Source organism: Odocoileus virginianus, chromosome 31, assembly GCF_023699985.2.
Source record: "Odocoileus virginianus isolate 20LAN1187 ecotype Illinois chromosome 31, Ovbor_1.2, whole genome shotgun sequence".
NCBI classification, from domain to species: Eukaryota; Metazoa; Chordata; class Mammalia; order Artiodactyla; family Cervidae; genus Odocoileus; species Odocoileus virginianus.
The window spans coordinates 34,654,415-34,671,549 of record NC_069704.1 but is presented as its reverse complement, the minus strand read 5'-3'; the positions used below and the strand labels follow the sequence as shown (position 1 = coordinate 34,671,549).

At 48.0% G+C, this 17,135-nt stretch overlaps 1 protein-coding gene across 2 annotated transcripts; it reads right to left on the bottom strand.

The window, feature by feature from the left end:
- Positions 1-2,658: 2,658 nt before the first annotated feature.
- Positions 2,659-4,582, bottom strand: CCL19 (C-C motif chemokine ligand 19). 2 transcript variants are annotated; one of them, XM_070459588.1, is made up of 4 exons: positions 4,371-4,582; positions 3,305-3,464; positions 2,987-3,080; positions 2,659-2,896 (listed from the first exon to the last, which is right to left on the bottom strand). In XM_070459588.1, exons 1-4 carry the CDS (start codon positions 4,429-4,431, stop codon positions 2,870-2,872), a joined length of 342 nt encoding a protein of 113 aa, XP_070315689.1. In that variant the 5' UTR covers positions 4,432-4,582; the 3' UTR covers positions 2,659-2,869. The 2 variants fall into 2 exon arrangements, with proteins under 2 accessions (XP_070315689.1, XP_020754005.1); XM_020898346.2 differs by having other exon boundaries at positions 3,305-3,431; positions 4,371-4,578.
- Positions 4,583-17,135: the final 12,553 nt, after the last annotated feature.

Sequence of the window (17,135 nt, the reverse complement as noted above, 5' to 3'; positions counted from 1 at the left end):
GCAGGCAGGTCGGCAGCTGGCTCTTCAGAACTTGGGAGAAATAAAGTCTCAGCACTTGTCAGTGAATCATAGCGAAACAAGACAGGTATTGATTAGATGAAATCAGACGCTGAGAATGTTTAAGTGGATCTGGACAAGTCACAGACTGCTGGGCTAAACCCTTCTGTGTCTGGCAGGGAGATAAGGGAAGAAGCCCCAGTGCCCTGGAGGGTTGGTAGCTAGGGGTGGGGAAAAGAGGGAGGGAGAAAGCCAGGAGGAAGGGCACTGGCTGGAGGAGAGCTGGGAGGGCTTGGGCTTCCTGGAAATTCTTCCCCCTCCAGGTCTCCAGGGTCCAGCAGGGGGCTGCTCAAGCCACTTCACCAGCTCTTGGATCAGTTTCTCTCTTCCCAAACCTCAGCTTCACTCCTAGAGGGTGGTCCCTGGGTCCCTGGGGAAATGGGGACCTTTCTGAATGTGCGTGACTTTGGGGGAGCCTGTGTGAGTGTTGGGAGGGTGGGTTAGCCTAAGACTCAAATAGTTAGGAATTAAGTCTTTTTTTGGAGTGACTCTTAAAAATTCAGCACCCTGTCCTGCTGCCCACACATGACAGATGTGGGGAAGAAGGACTTGGAGGGGGCAGTGCAGGAAAGGACTTGCCCGGGTTTGCACAGTGAGGGGGCAGAAACAGGACTGGAGAATTGTGACCTGTTCCTGTGTCTCCTCCCTTGACAGTGGCAGTATCAGGGAGGTGGTGTGTTTGGGGGGGGGTCTCTGTCCTGGTAACACCTCCTCAGGACTCCTGCCCTCGCCTTCTCTACTCCATCTGTTCATTTTCTTAAGCCTCCAAAAGGAGAGTTTGTATCTGCCCCAGTGGCAGACTGAACTCCACTTGGCTTCGCTGGGAACTGAGGATGTGCGGGGATATGCCTGGCTCCCACCTGTATTTGTTCTCTGCCTGCTGCGGTGCAGGGCACAGGTCCAAAGGAATCTCTGGGGCTTCACGGTTGGCTGACTTAATGGATGGGTTAATGGATGGATGAGTTGGCGGGGAACGGGTGGATGGATGGGTGGAGTTCTAATGGACGCAGAGACAGCTAGATGGATGGGTGCATGGATGCATGAATGGATGGGTAGTTTCCCACAGGTAGCAGAGCCAAGTTTCCTGGCTGTACCAGTTGTTCTTGCAGACTATCCCTTTTCCACCCACTCCTGCGTCTCGCAGGTTTTTTCAGGTTTTGAACACCCACTCTTAGGAGCAGAGGTGAGAATGAAGCTGCTGTGCTCTCAGTCCAGTGAGGAGGGCTGGCACAGCCCCCTGGTGTCTGCTTTCCTCCCCCGCATGCCCAGGGCTGCCCAGCTGTGCCTTGATTCCCAGATGAGGGATATGGTAAGGTGGTGGCCTCTGCTCCCAGATGAGGATGCTCAGTGTGGTGTCCTAGCTGTCATCCCCAACCCCAAGAGCACAGACTTGCTGCTTCCTGCCAGACAAGCCCTTAGGGGCCATAGTCGGGAGACCAGCCAGCCTCCCCAGGGGACTTCCCGAGGATGAGGAGGTCATTCCTCCCAGAGAAGCCTTGTGGGATGTTCCACGAGTCAAGGGCTTTCATCTCCCAGAGCTGAGACTCCTTCTCTGCGACTCCACTGGCCTCAGTCCCTGGAGCCCATGTGGCTATGAAGTGGAGGTGGGTGCCGCTGAGCTGAATCTCCCCAGCTCTGTGGCTGCTCCTTTGTCTTCCTGCTTCCACTCTGACCTCTGGCTCCCAGGTCTGCCTGTCAGTATCCCTGAGAAGCAGGGCCCCAGTATTGCCACGTGAACCCAGCTGGGGCTGGAACTGGGTTAGACTGAGTGGGCAACAGAGAAGGCTGGTTGGGAGGTGAGATTCTGTCTGGACAGATGGGCCCTCACCCGTGGCTGCTGAGCCTGTTTTTACATATTTATCTGTTCTCCAGACAAATACTTATTGACTGATTACCTTGTGCCAAACAGCGTGCTGGACACCAGGGAGACAGTGGAAACCAAAATAAACATGATCCCTGTTCAGGAAGGCTGACAAACTAGCAATTATAACTCAGCATCTTGAGTGCTGCAAGAGGAGAGGAGCAGAGGGCCCTGGGATCTTGAGAGGGAGGGAGGCTTCCTAACCCTGTGTGGAGGGGGGAAGGAGGGAAGGCTTCCTGGAGGAGGAGTCATCCAGATCCAGATGGGAAGCCGGGCAGGCAGAAGAGAGAGAAGAGTATTCCAGAGAGTGGGAATGATGTGGGTGGCTGGGTTGTCCCCCGCCAACCCCCCAACCCCCGGCAATAGAGTTGGGCCCCTGCCCCTCCACTAGCCATGAGAGCTGGTTCCCAACCAGTCCCTTCCCTGCCCCCAGCAACACCAGATCCCTGAGAGACCTGGATGCTCGAGCACTTGTCCTGGAAAGCAAAGACTCGGAGGCCTGAGAGAGTTTTGGGTCGTTCAGGGAACCGACACAGGTTTAGTGTTGCTGAGCCTTGGAGTGTGACAGGGCTGTGAGGAGAGAGGAGGTGGGGGCTGATCATGGGAGCTGATCCTGAGAACACAGGGTGTTAGGTAGAACTTGCTTAGGCTGCTGAGTGTAAACTAATCCTGCCATTCTATCTCCCCTTTCCTGTCACAGCCCTCCCCAACAGGCAGCAAACATACGCAGACAGACAGACTCGTGGGGACCAGCTGGGCTTTATTGGAAACATTGCAATCTTCACCACACACATCCTTGCTCACACTCACACTCACAATGACACTGCTGCCCTGCTGCAGCCAGGTCAGGTCTGATGCAGGAGGGCAGGGGGCCTGCCTTCTGGTCCTTGGTTCCCCAGGGCTTCAGTGATTCACATTCTGTCTCCCGAACACAGGGCTTTCTCTGGGCTGTCATGGGGTAGCTACTGGAACACTTCTCTGGGGGAGGAAGGAGAGGCAAGGTCATGGACTGGGGTCTTGGGCAGGGGCTTGGAGGGAGGAGGCAGGGCTGGGGAGGGTCAGGCTTGCCCGGGCAGAGTTCCTCTTCAGTCTCCGGATGATGCGGTCCACCCATGGCTGGTCTGGGGGTGCACAGAGCTCATGGCCTCTCTGCGTGGTGAACCTGGAGACAAAGGTCAGAGGTCAGAGAACACAGCCCTGGAACCCAGTTTCCCAGCAGGTCCAGTGGGAAGGGCAATGACTGGGGACCACATCTGGGAACCTGTTTCAGGGACTTCCTTGCAGGGGTTGAGCTTGGCAAGGAGAAGAGAGATAAGGAGGTGAGAGTGGGTTTCACCAGGGGCAGATGGGGGAGGTGAGGCCAGACAGGCTCCTCCTAAAACTCACACGACGGCAGGCAGCCTGCAGCCATCCTTGAGGAGCAGGTAGCGGTAGGCTCGCACCAGGAATACAGGGATGGGGCGCTGGGTCACAGACAGGCAGCAGTCTTCAGCATCATTGGCACCTCCCAGAGCTAGGGTGGGATTAGTGTCAAGATACAGGGATCCTGAGGAGGGGAGGTCACAGCCCTCACTGGTGTTAAGGACATCTGTCTGGGTGTGGTGGCAGCTAGACCAGATTAATCCTCATCCAGTATGCGCCAGTATGGCCCTGCATGTTAAGTTGCTTCAGTCGTGTCCGACTCTTTGTGACCCCATGGACTGTAGCCCACCAAGCTCCTCTGTCAGTAGAATTTTCCCGGCAAGAGTGCTGGAGTGGGTTGCCATGCCCTTCTCCAGGGGATCTGCCTGACCCAGGGATCGAATCCATGTCTCTTATGTCTCCTGCCTCGGCAGGCGGATTCTTTACCACTAGCGCCACCTGTGGTTGCTAAATAAATTGAATCGGTATTTGCCAACAACTGCTGTTCTGAGCCCCACAGATGACTTTCTGCTACCTGGATCACCCCAACTTCTCTCCCAAATCCTTTCAACTTCCCCATGGGAAGTTAAGATGGAGAATTCATGCTGGTCACAGTGTCCGTGGGGGGATGAATGTGGGGTGGGGAACAGGCTGGGGGTAGAGTAGCAGCAGGAAGCTGACATTAGTAGAGCTTAGGAATTGTTAAAATTTTTGATCATTAGCCCTGGCTCAGTGTCTCCCACTCTCCCCACCTTAAGCAAATATAGACTGTTCTCTCCTACCTGGGAAACTGAGGCAGCAGGCAATAGAGACTGCAGAGAAAGGGGGAGTCATAGGCTCCAGATACACCAAGAGACAGACCCACGCTGGAATCTGGGGGCTCAGGTACCCCCAGTTGCAGGCACAGGGAGTCGCCAGGCTCACTGAAACATTCAGCCCTGACTCACAGGGTCCCCCACATCCAGTGGCAAGCAGTCTGAGCTCTAGACATCCCGCTCCTTGCTGCCATCGACCCCACCCCCGTCCCTGCCAAGCCTCCCCTCAGTCTTACCAGGGGAGACCCAGAGGATCAGCAGGCTGACGGCCAGCAGGGAGGCTGTCTGGAATGCCATGGAGAGGGAGCGGAGGCTGACTGCCGGCGAGCTGTGAGCCAGTGAATCGGGCAGAGTCCCCGTGAAGTCAAGGCTCAGCAGGCAAGTGCAGGGCGTGAGCGATCTGGGAACGTGAGGGTGGCAGCTAGAGGAAGCCGGGGCTGCCTTCTATTTATGGCCGGAACTTTCACTTTCCCCACTCAGAAATCCCCTCCAAGTCCCGTCTGTGGATTCCCCTCTGGCCCCCTCTGTCTAATGGAACCTGACCTTGCCCCCCCCCTTCCTTCTCTCTGTTTTCCTTGGCTTCAGCTCTAAGAACCCACTAAGCAGGCTGCAGCCTGGCCGAAAGCAGGGGACCTTGTGCTGTCAGCTTAAGAGAGGGAGAGAGTTCACATTATCGCCTCTGGTGGCATTTGCATCATCGCCTGCTGGACTGGCCTCCAGAAGTGATGCTTAGTTTCAAGTGACCAGAGTGAGGAGGCGTGCTGCCTTCCCTGGGTTCATGCCTTTTCCTCACTCTTTTCTCTGTGGTTCTTGTCTCTGGTGCTGGTGGTGGTATAGAAGCCCTCCTGGTGCCTTCAGAACATCCGTGGAGCCGGGAGAGCCTCCCTAGGTCATCACAGTGCCCGCCCATCCATCATCTCGGAATCCGTCTCTCCCTTGGGACAAGAGAGTTGAGAAGGAATGTTCCTTGGAAGGAGGCCCAGCACCCCTTCCGACATCTCAGGCCCCTGGGATTCGACCTCCTGACTCAGCAAGCACTGCCCCTTTCTCTAGTTACCATTTTCATGTGCTCAACACCTGGGTCAACAGAACAGCTGGACAGAGCCTGGCCTGGCAGAGCCCCCTTCAGCTTTCCCTTCCTTTGGATCCTGGGAACCAAGAGGGGATTTCTAGGAGAGGGGGCTGGCCAGCTCATATTCACACAAATCCCCAAATTTCAAGGAATAGACTGATGAGGAAGGGGACAACTGATTTCCCATCCTTAGGAAAGAGACCAGAGATAGACCAGAAAAGAAGGCCTCGAAAGAGAAGTTAGTATGTGGGACACCCATTCAACCATCCCTACCCAAGTCCTGGACTCTTTTTGAATGGGGGAGTGTTTCCCTCACAAGTTTCTGACTTATTTTTCTTCCTACATTTGATCTTAGCCAAAAGGCTGCAAAGCGATCTTATTTTTCTTTTTATCCACTAATAATAAAGTAGTAATAGTATTTCTGATCGTTTACTGTATGCTAGATTTCGTACCAAGGAGCTTACCACTATTACCTTGCTTAACTTTCCCAATAAAACTAGGAAGTAGCTATATTATCATATCATTATCGCCTTTAAAAACACATAAAGAATGAGGCTCAAAACACAAGGTCACAAGGAAGTCAGTGTCTGGTACCAGGTATCTTTAAGATTTACACTCTTAAAAATTATTTATTTTTATTTTTCATTGCACTGGGTCTTCATTGCACACCTGCTTTCTCTAATTGTGGCGCATGGGGGTTTACTGTTTGTTGTAGTGTGTGAGCTTCTCATTGCAGTGGCTTCTTCCATTGGGGAGCACAGGTTCTTCAGTCGTTGTGGTACATGGGCTTAGTTGTTCCACGGCATGTGCAGTCTTCCCGGATCAGGGCTTGAACCTGTGTCTCCTGCATTGGCAGGTGGATTCTTATCTGCTGTGCCACCAGGGAAGTCCCAGATTTACGCTTTCTCTTTTTTGTAAATTAATTTATTATTTATTTGGCTGTGCTGGGGTTTTAGTGGTGGCACCCAGGAATCTTCAATCTTCATTGTGGCCCAAGAGATCGTGGCATATGGGATCTAGTTCCCTGACCAGGGATGGAACTTGGGCCCCCTGCATGGGGAGCATGGAGCCTTTGCCTCTGGAGCACCAGGGAAGTCCCAAGATTTACACTCTTTCCTCCCATCCCACACTGCCTGTCTGCCCTTGATCACAGGGCAGCACAGGGGAGTCAGGCTCTAGAGCTTGCATGCCTAGGTTGGGATTTAGATTCCATTACTTGCCAGCTGTGTGACCATGTGGAAAGTATCTAGTTTCTGTGCCTTAGCCTCATCTGTAAGACAGGAATCCTTCTTTGAATTAAATGAGGTAGTCTGAGCAAAACCCTTAGTTTAGAGGCTGGTACACAAGAAACACTCAATATTAACCATTATTATTATTCTATCCTTTTATTCATGTGTCTGTCGGTTCATCTATCGATCCATTTTTCTGTGGATCCCTGTGGTGGTCCTGATAATTCTCTGTTGTCGCGCCCCACTCCAGCTCTCTAGAAGGGTGACCTCTACAGACTATCACTCGGGATCCCTTATCCCTTAGCTTCTGTCTGGGTTTGGTCCATGGCAGGCAGCAGAGGTAGGAGATCAGCGGTAGGAGAGAGAGGTTGGGGTGTGAATTCTCCAAATCCTTCATCTTGCTATAGTTCTCAGAGTGAATGATCTACTCCCTGGAAGTTGTTCTCAAAGAGCTGTCTTCTGGCAGCATCAGTGTCACCTGGGAGCTTGTTAGAAATGCAGAGTCTCAGGTCCCACTCCAGATCTACTGGAGTAATTGGTTTTTTAATGCACCGTCGGTGACCCTGGTACTTGATGGAGTGTGAGAACCACTGATCTACAGTTACAGATTATTTTGACTGGCTCCTCTCCATGGGGTTATCTCTAAGAATCCCGAAATATGTTTCTTCCTCTGGCCCTCAGGCCTTGGTGTGATAATGGTTTCTTGTTATTGCTAAACCCTGAATGCCTCGTCATTCCATGTTGGTTTCTTAATCCTGACTCCTATCTCTTAAATATCCCCTTTATTGAAATCTTTCTGGCTAGATCTTTTTTTTTTTTTTTACTGTGTCATCTGTTTCCTGCCAGCATCCTGACTGATACAATAAATGGTACCAGAAGTGATCCCAGGAATAGATCCCCAAAATGGGATCCTGGGATTAGGTTGTTCATGTATTTGCTGAGTGCACCAACCTCCTTACATGACGAGAGAGGACACGAGCAATCTGGAGCATGAGGGAGCACCACCATCACTTAAGACTACCCCTAAGTGAGGTGTGGGGTGGGATGTTGATGGAGGGAAAGACATTAGGGGATAAATGCCTCAGTACTTAATTACTATGGCCGCAAAAGGTGATTTCAAACGGTCATTACATATATTGTTGGATGGTCTGCCTGTTCCTAATTGTGCTGGCACAATTACATAAGGAAAAGAAAGAACATGAAATTCCAATTCAAGTTATAGGTAGAGATTCAGACAACTACTGTGAAATTCTTTTTTGTTTCTAATTGAAGTGTAGTTGATTTACAATATTGTCTTAGTTCCTCGTGTACAGCAAAGTGATTCAGCTATGCACACGTATACAAAACTGAATCATTTTCATATTCTTCTCCACTATAGATTATTACAAGGTATTGGATATAGTTCCCTGTGCTGCCCAATGTCCCAAATGATGGAATTTGTAGCAAGCCATTTTAGTAGACTTGCCATGGTTTGGACATCCTTTGGCCCAGTGTCCTGTCTGCCTACAGATTAGGCATTTGCCTTGTACCTTGTCCTTCAAGAGCTCAGGGTTTGCCATAGGGCTTCCCTGGAGGGCAGCCAGCATCTGGGCATGGCTTGTCTCTTTCCTTCTCTCCCTTTCCTGGGCCTTGGCCTCCCTCTCCTGTTCTGTTATAAAAGGTATTGGTGGCTTTCTGGACATCTGAAGAGGCAGCAGGATTCTGCTGCTGTAGCTGTTGTAACTTATCCTGATGTCTGATGCACATTGGGACAGGAATTTGTCCTTTAAAAATCACCTGTCCCTCGTAAGAGTCTAAGTCCAGATTGGTATACTTTTGGAGGGCTTCTTTGAGACTTTCCAGAAAGGCAGTGGGGTTCTCATTGAACTCCTGAGTTATGGCTGGGACCGGGCACAGTTCCACAACTAATAGGTTTCCTTCTATTTGCCTGGGTGGTCTTCCTTATGGGTGAGTCTTTCTGAAGCCTATCCTACCCTGTATTGTTGCAACCTGAGAGCTGGGTGTCCCTGGGTCGGGGTGCAGATCCCCAGGCAGGTTGAGGTGTGACAACCTCCTGGAGATTGAATCCCTGGGCAGATTGAGGCATGTCAGCCTCCTGGGACCCTGGGCTGGTGGCTCCCCAAGCAGGGTGAGGCATGACAGCCTCCTGGGGACCCTAGGCATGTTGACCTTCTGGGACCCCAGGCTGGAGTTGGGCATCTCCAAGGTCTCCAGCGTGACTAGTGGTGGGTAGGATTAAGGGGTTGTAATCTTAACTCATTGCCAGTTTGTCCACATGGATGGGAATAGATACCATGTTGTAAGGCAATCCAAGCATGTGCCCTGAGACTGGGAACCTGGCAAAATAGCCATAAGTCTTATCCTCTTATTGCTCTGAGGGAATGTAAGTTACTGATTTCCTCCCCTAAGTCCTCCATAAGAGCAGGTTAGGGTGTCTCCAATGGTAAACATTTCATTGTCATAGACCCACTGTAGGTAATAACAGAAGTAATGACAAAGGAGTGGGTTATCTGGCCTTGTTAGGGGCATTAAGGGTACTTTAATAATAACCTGGGTGGAATGATGTTGCCTACAGAGGGGGCAGAGTTAGTACATTGCAGGAGTTAGTAAGTGGCTTAAGAACAAATTGATAAGCAGCAACAGGCCAGATGTTCCATAAAAGTGGAGTGGAGATTTGATCCGGGGGTATGTTTGCAACTTTAGGAGAAGGGTGGTAAGGGTTTGGGCCCAAATGGCCTACAGGGCTGACACCCAAAGTGGCAAGCATTATCCCTGGAATCCCAATTGTCCTTGAAGGGATGCCACCAGCAGATGGACTCCTAGCAAGCATTGTGTGCCTGACACCTGCCCTGGCGGGTCCACTGAGAGGCGCTGTTGTTGCTCATGTTGTAGGAAACATGGAAGACGAAGGCCTCAATATCTAGAGGGATTGGATATTATACAGTATTTTCTCCCAAGGTCAGCTCTTTTCTGGTTGTCCTGCCAGAAGATTGTAGACGCAACATTGTGGGCCCGGATGGGGCTCAAGAAAAGGGCATGAAACAGGACAGAAGTGGGGCGGGGCACAACTTTTGAAAGAATGACATAGCCCAAGAGCATAGCATAAACCCATTAACGGCAAATGGGTCCAAGATGGCAGTCAAGTCAAATTCAACTAAACCTGGATCCTCAGTCTGCAAGCTAAATACCACACCCAGAGGCACTATCAAAAGACCAAGGAGTGGGTGGTGCCCCAATTGTTGGAATGGTCCTGCCACTCATTAGCATATGAAATCACTTGGCTTACAAAAACTAACCACACATTTCGTACACCCTCTGTGATGGCACATGTTGTGGACTGTGCTTCTCTCTGAATTTGAACAAATCTACCTCTTACCTATCACTGTGTCTCTCACTGAATTCTTTCTACAATGAGACACCAAGAACCTGAGCTTCATTAGGTCCTGAAAGCAGGCACCGTGGGTTTTGGCTGGGTGTGAGTCCCTGCCAGACACGACTGAGTGACCAAGTAGAGCACAGAGTCCCTGCCACGTGGGCTTGAATCCCAATTTTAGGTAAACAGTTTCAAACACAGTTTTCAGAAGTGGAAAGATAATGGCCTGTCCAATACTTGTAAACAGTGGCATAGATGGAAAGAGGAGCTGAAGGACAGGAGGAAAAAGCAGTGGGAAAAACGTGCTTTTGTAACTTGCCAGAAAAACTGTTAAATGCCTGACCTGTGCCCACAATTTTCATTGGCTTTATCCTTGGCACAAAGGAGGTTAAGGACAGAAGAACCCTCACCCGCTTGGGCAGCAGCTACTAGGGAGCAGAGAATAGTGGAGCCTTTGGGACACACTGGGGAGTAGCCCCTGCCAGATTCCCTCAATTGCACCCACTGCCACTAGCCTGTTAGCAGGGGGTTCAAGGAAACAAGAAATGAGAGATGGTAAAAGAATTAAGATTTTCTTAGCCATGTGTCCTTCCAACCATGGGGGCGAGGACCTCCTACCTTAACTGGAGGTCTTCTGGAATCTGAGACTGAGCTGTGTAAGCTTTCTGCCAAGTCTGTTTTTTTTGTTTTGGTTTTCAGCACACTAGGCTTCTTGTTACTTCCACTGCACTGGGATTCCTTTGCGTTCAGTTTCCACCACATGAGTTTTGCCAAGTTGGACTTTTGCTGTGCTTGGTCTCCACCTAGCTGGGGCCGAGCTGAGGCTGTTTTGGACAGGTTAAATCTGAGTCATGGCACCAGATATGTTGGGGGAGTGTGTAATTTCCTTGGTTCTGTCTTGCCGCAGCAAAGATTTGAAATGGCAGACTGGTGTTACAGCTCAGTTACAGCTCAGAGTTTTATTTAGCAAGCAAAGGAAAGTACAACCTCGAGGCATGAGGACAGGCCGACCGGAAAGGAGAGGCCTCAGTCCAGCTTGGCTTCCTCTTTTTATATGTTTTGTCTAATCCCACCTATACCCTGCCCTATGCAAGTTGGGCTAGCCAAGAAGGGGGCGTATATGTTTCACCTGAACTTCTCACTCAGAAAAAAGTGGATTTTCTTTTGTTCCATTTTCGTGGGCTTTTCTCTTTCTTTATATTTTAGCCATTGCCATTTTGGACTCCTTTTTCCTATTCTAACTACCTAATAGCTCCAAGTACAAAAGCATATTCACTGAAGGAGCTGTAAGAACTTGTCAACTGTATTGGGAGAATCTTGGGGACCAGTGAGGACAAATTTATTGACATGGATGCCCTTATCCAGGATTGGGGTATCACTGTATTAGCTGAGCACTTGGGAATGGTGCTAATAATCTATTGGGTTGGTTGCTGGAAACCTGGACTCAGCAGTGGCCTATGATCATGAGGTTGAGATGCTAGAACCTCACTGACACATTGTAGAATGGTCTTCCTCAAACTGTGATGTGCATACTACTCCCTGGGGGATCTTATTAACTGCAGATTTTGCTTCAGTAATTCTGGATGAAGTCCATGATGTTCTGTTTCTAACAAGCTTCTAAGTGATGTTGATACTGCTGGTCCTCAGAATATACTTTAAGTAGCAAAAGAGAGGAAGGGGTGCAAAGATTAGAGAGATGGGAATGTTGGAGGGCCCTCTTTTTAAAAATTAATTAACTTATTTTAATTAGAGGATAATTACTTTACAACATTGTGATGGTTTTTGCCATGTGTCAACATGAATCAGCCACGGGTGCACATGTGTTCCACCAATCCTGAACCCCCCTCCCACCTCCCTCCCCACCCCATCCCTCTTGGTTGTCCCAGAGCATCGGCTTTGAGTGCCCTGCTTCATGCATTGAACTTGCACTGGTCAACTATTTTACATATGGTAATATACATGCTTCAGTGTTATTCTCTCAAGTCATCCCACCCTTGCCTTCTCCCACAGAGTCCCAAATTCTGTTGTTTACATCTGTGTCTCTTTTGCTGCCTTGCATATATGATCATTGATAGCATCTTTCTAAATTCCATATATATGTGTTAATATACTGTAACAGTGTTTCTCTTTCTGGCTTACTTCACTCTGTATAATGATAGGCTCCAGTTTCATCCACCTCATTAGAACTGACTCAAATGCATTCCTTTTTATAGCTGAGTAATATTCCATCGTGTATATGTACCATAACTCCCTTATCCATTTGTCTGCCAATGGACATCTAGGTTGCTTCCATGTCCTGGCTATTATAAACAGTGCTGCAATGAACATTGGGGTGCATGTGCCTCTTTCTGTTCTGGCTTCTGGAGGGCCCCTCTTGGGTGCAACCACTAACTCTGAAAGACCCAGGAAGACAATTAGTTCTTCAAGGCCATAAGAAAAGCATTGGTGATGGGAACACTAACTTTGGAAAGCACTGTAGTGGTTTCCTTAGTAGGCAGGAGATGAGGATGAGAGATATTCTCTTAGGACTGGGCTGTCTTATTTTGAGAAGAGTGATGGAATCTTTGAGTGGTAGAGTCCAGATGCTCACCTTCTGAGCAATAAGATGAATGTAATTACTAGAATAAACTGCAGGTGTGTGTGGGTGTGTGTGCATGTGAATTCTCGGTCATGTCCAACTCTTTGCCACCCCATAGACTGTAGCCCATCAGGCTCCTCTGTCCATGGAATTTTCCAGGCAAGAATACTGGGGTGGTTTGCCATTTCCTACTCCAGGGGATTTTCCTGACCCAGGGATCTAACCTGTGCCTTAGCATCATCCTGCATTTGTAGGGAGATTCTTTACCACTAGTGCTACCTGGGAATCTCAAGCTGCAGGGACACCTGTTTATCATTACGCTTTGAGCATGAGGATCTGTGGTAGCAGTTAACTGATCATAGTGTTCCTCTGAATGAAACAGATGGACAACTTACTGATGTGCTACTTGACTCATATAAGTGTGAAATGTCTAGTCCTGGTAGGGAGAAATTTGATTCAAATTGTATTGGGGATTTATGGTCTTTTATCCAGTTCCATGACTTAAATCAGTTCCCCAGACCTGAAGCCCTTTGATCGGGTGTTGGGGGGTGAGTGGTGGGAAGGCCTGAGTCTTTTCATAGGTGGATCCTATAGATCTTTCTCAAAATGTGATCCTTGGGCGAGCAGTAGTGGCATCATCTGGGGACTTGTCAGAAATTCAAATTCTTGGGCTCTGCCCCAACTCCACTGAGTCAGAAACTCTGGGAGTGGCCTAGCAATCTGTATTTTAATAAGCCTTTCTGATGGTTGTTTTTGATGTATGCTAAAATTTGAGACTCACTGCTCTAAGTCTTCCTTTCCCATAGAGATCTGTAACCATTTGCCAGAGTGACTATGAATAGGGGAACAGAAAACAGATTTTTGGGTACTGTCTCATGTTAGTATGAGTCTTAGGGAGTCAAAACCCCACTGTGACCCACTAGTCAGAATGAGGGTTTATGGAGTTGAGGTGACAGAAGCATCTTGATCCATTTCATAGTGAGTCTGTAAGACTTATCCGGTGGTTATTTCTCTAGTTTGTGTTAGTTTCTCAGTTGTGTCCAACTCTGCTCCACGGAATTCTCCAGGTAAGAATACCAGAGTGGGTAGCCATTCCCTTCCCCCAGGGGAATCTTCCTGACCCAGGGATGGAACCCAGGTCTCCCACATTGCAGGCAGATTCTTTATCATCTGAGACATCTGGGAAGCCCTCAGAATGTATAGTGGGGATAAGTATACTTAGTGATTAGCAAAGTCTCCACACTGTTTCCTTGACCATGGAGGAAGGAAAATTATGGCAGGAAGGCCATGTGAGAGTCCTTTGAATGGGGCCTGTCCCACCACATTCCCCACTACAGTAGTAAACTTTAAGCAGTGCTTTGTTGCTAGATAAGGTGCATAGATGAGAGCACCTTCAAAGATTTAAAGAGAATTTGTATTGCCTCCAATTAAAGATACTTTGGCATACTATAGCTAATAAACTAGCACGTGCCTTATTTCTGTACCAGCTACTTAAAGACTGACGAAATCCGTTCCTTTCCAACTGTAATGACAGAAATACTCCTGCATTGTCTATCTCAGGGATATGTCAACTTTCCTGCTCTGATTATCATAAGGGAATCTGGGTATCCCAAGGATATCAAAATGGTCCTTTAAACTGATGGCATTAGGTTTACTGGCGCATAAGAAATAGCATTTGCCTTAAATGCTTCAGTAAGACCTACTATGTATGACAGAGGGAGAGAAAAAAAGTCTTCCAAAACTTCAGGATTCTGCCACACAGGTATTTTCTAGGCTATTGGGTGTCTCAGTGGGTAAGGAATCTGCCTATCATTCCTTACAGGGAGACACAAGAGATGCAGGTTTGATCCCTGGGTCGGGAAGATCCCCTGGAGGAGGGCATGGCAACCCCTTTCAGTATTCTTGCCTGGAAAATCCGATGGACAGAGGAGCCTGGCGGGCTACAGTCCATGAGGTCGACAGAGTTGGACACGACAAGCAGCTGAGCACACAGCATAAGAAGTAGGCAGGAACTGAGAAAAAGTGATCTGGGGCATGTTGCACCTTTATATGAAGAGGCACAATGCTTAAAGAGAAGCTTGGATTTGGGAGGCAACATCTATCCTATTTAGGAGTAGTATAGCAAAATATTACTGGATATGGCATAAACCTGGCAGTTTTGACTGAGGCCTAGAGCGAGGAAGGGGTCTGCAGCAGGTTTAGGCTCTGGGGAAATCTGCCTGGCTACTTGAGCCTATGACTCGTAAATTCAATGAATTTCAGACTGACTGTTGCAGAGAAGGGTGCTGTAGGAGCCCCAGTAGGAGGCTTACAGCCAAGATTTAGGGTGTCCAACACCCTAATGATTATTTTCTACTTGAAAATCAGTTTCTGATTTGTCACTGGACCCTGGTCTAAAACTTAGACTATAGTCTAAACTGTAGATCACCCAGTGGCAATACAACCTAGGGTGTTATCTATAGCAAACTGTATAGTTAGATGTGCCTGATAGCATTCTACTGTCAAATGAACATTGTACATTTGAGATCAGGCCTTAGAAGTTTCAGAAGGCATGGATAAAACACGGGTGGGTGACTCAGATTCTTACTTGTATTGTTTTCTATCTCTTCTTCTGATCACACTTATGCCTTAGTGGAGAAATTTTCTACAAACAGTCACTATAGAGAGAAAACTCTTGGTCTTGATTTTCAGATGGGTCTCTAAGGTATGCTGGCATCAGTCAGAAATAGATGGTTATTTGCCTTCAGGGGTGGCCCTGAAAGACAGCAGTGAAGGGAAGTCTCAGTGGGCAGAATTTCAGACCATATACTTAATGTCACTTTGCTGAGAAGGAGAGATGGCCTGAAGTTTGGAGCTATACTAATTCATGTACAGTGGCTGCTCACGGTAACCCTGCCCTCACCTCTGTAAATGGCACTTCACTAAATTTTTAAAAATTAAGCCTTTTGGGTCATGCCATTTATTTCCCACCAAGATCTTGTATGATACAAGAGTATTGTGCTGAGCTGGCATTAAGCTTTCAATTAAATTTTAATACTCTCTTCCTGGAATTTCTGTTGGGAAAGATCCTGAGAATCAGCAGCAAAATGTGAAATAATGAGATAATTATATACAAGGGATTTATACCACATTCATTCAACAAATATTTATTGAGGGCGTCTTATGTTCCAGACTCTGTTCTTGGCCCTGGGACACAGCAGTAAACCAGAAAGATTCCTGCTCTTGTGGAGTTTTTATTCTAATGAAGGAAACCAGCAATAAGCAAACAAGAAAAAAAATAGTATGTCAGATGGCAGAAAGTGCTATGAAGAAAAATAAACAGGGCCAGAGGGATAGGGAGTATTGGGGAGGATGGCCACGGAAGTCTTTTCTGATTACATTTGAGCAGAGAGCTCATCTGAAGAAGGTGAGGGAGGGAGCCATGTGGAGAGCTGGGGAAGATGCTCTGTTAGAGAAAACAGCAAGTGTGAAGGTCTCGAGGCAAGAGTGTATCTGAGGAATAGAAAGGAGTCCATTGTTATGGGAGGAAAGTGAGCAAAGAGCGGAGTGGTAGAAGATACAGCCAGATAACAATATGGGACAGAAAGTGTAGGGATTTGTAGGCTATTGCCGGGTTTCTGTTCTCTGAAATGCGTTGGGGGAAGCTTTGGAGGGTTTTTAACAGTGACACGATCTGGCATGTGTTAAGGGCTCCCTCTGGCTGTCAGATGGAGGATAGACCAAAGTGGTGCAAAAATGGAAGCCTGGAGACCAGGTTGGAGGCATTTGCAATAATCCAGGGAGGACATGAGGTTGCTGTGAGTTGGTGAGGAGTGGTCAGATTCTGGAAATATTTTGAAGTAGAGCCAAAGAGCTCTGCTGAAGGGTTCAGCACAGGATATGAGAGAAAGACAAGAAAAAGACAGAATAGTGCAACGGTTTTGGCTTGAGAAATGCAATGGTTGGAGTTGTATTTATCAACATATGAAGAGTTGTAGAGGAGTAGGTTTGTGAAATGGTCAGGAGACTTTTTAAAAAAAATTTTATTGAAGTATAGTTGACTTAGAATGTTATGTTAGTCTCAGATATACAGCTAAGTGATTAAGTTGTGTGTGTGTGTATATATATACACACACACATATGTATATATATTCTTTTCCACTATAGGTTATTACAGATATTGAATATATTTCCCTGTGCTATACAGATTCTTGCTGGTTATTTATTTTGTATATAGTAGCATGTGTGTTTTGGGGCTTCCCCGGTGGCTCAGTGGAAAAGAATCTGCCTGCAATGCAAGAGACACAGGAGGCACAGGTTTGATCCCTGGGTCAGGAAGGTGCCCTGGAGGAGGGCATGGCAACCCACTGCAGTATTCTTGCCTGGAGAATCCCATGGACAGAGGAGCCTGGCGGGCTACAGTCCATGGGGCTGTAAAGAGTTGAACACAACCGAACACAACATGACTTAGCTCGCATGTGTGTTTTAATCCCAAGATCCTAATTTAGCCCTCCATCTAGGAGCCTTGCTTTGATTTTTAAAGATGAAGCTGAATTTTGGACATATAAGTGGAGATGTTAAGTAGGTAGTTGGTAGTATGAGTTTAGAGTTCAAGGGAGAGATTCTAGCTGCGGATAAAAATTTGGGAGCATATGCATGGTCGTTAAAACCTTAAGACAATGAGACCATCAAGGGAGTGAGTGCAGACAAAAGGGGTCAAGTTCCAGGGCCTGGAAGCCCCTAGTACTGACAGATCAGGGAGAGGAAGAG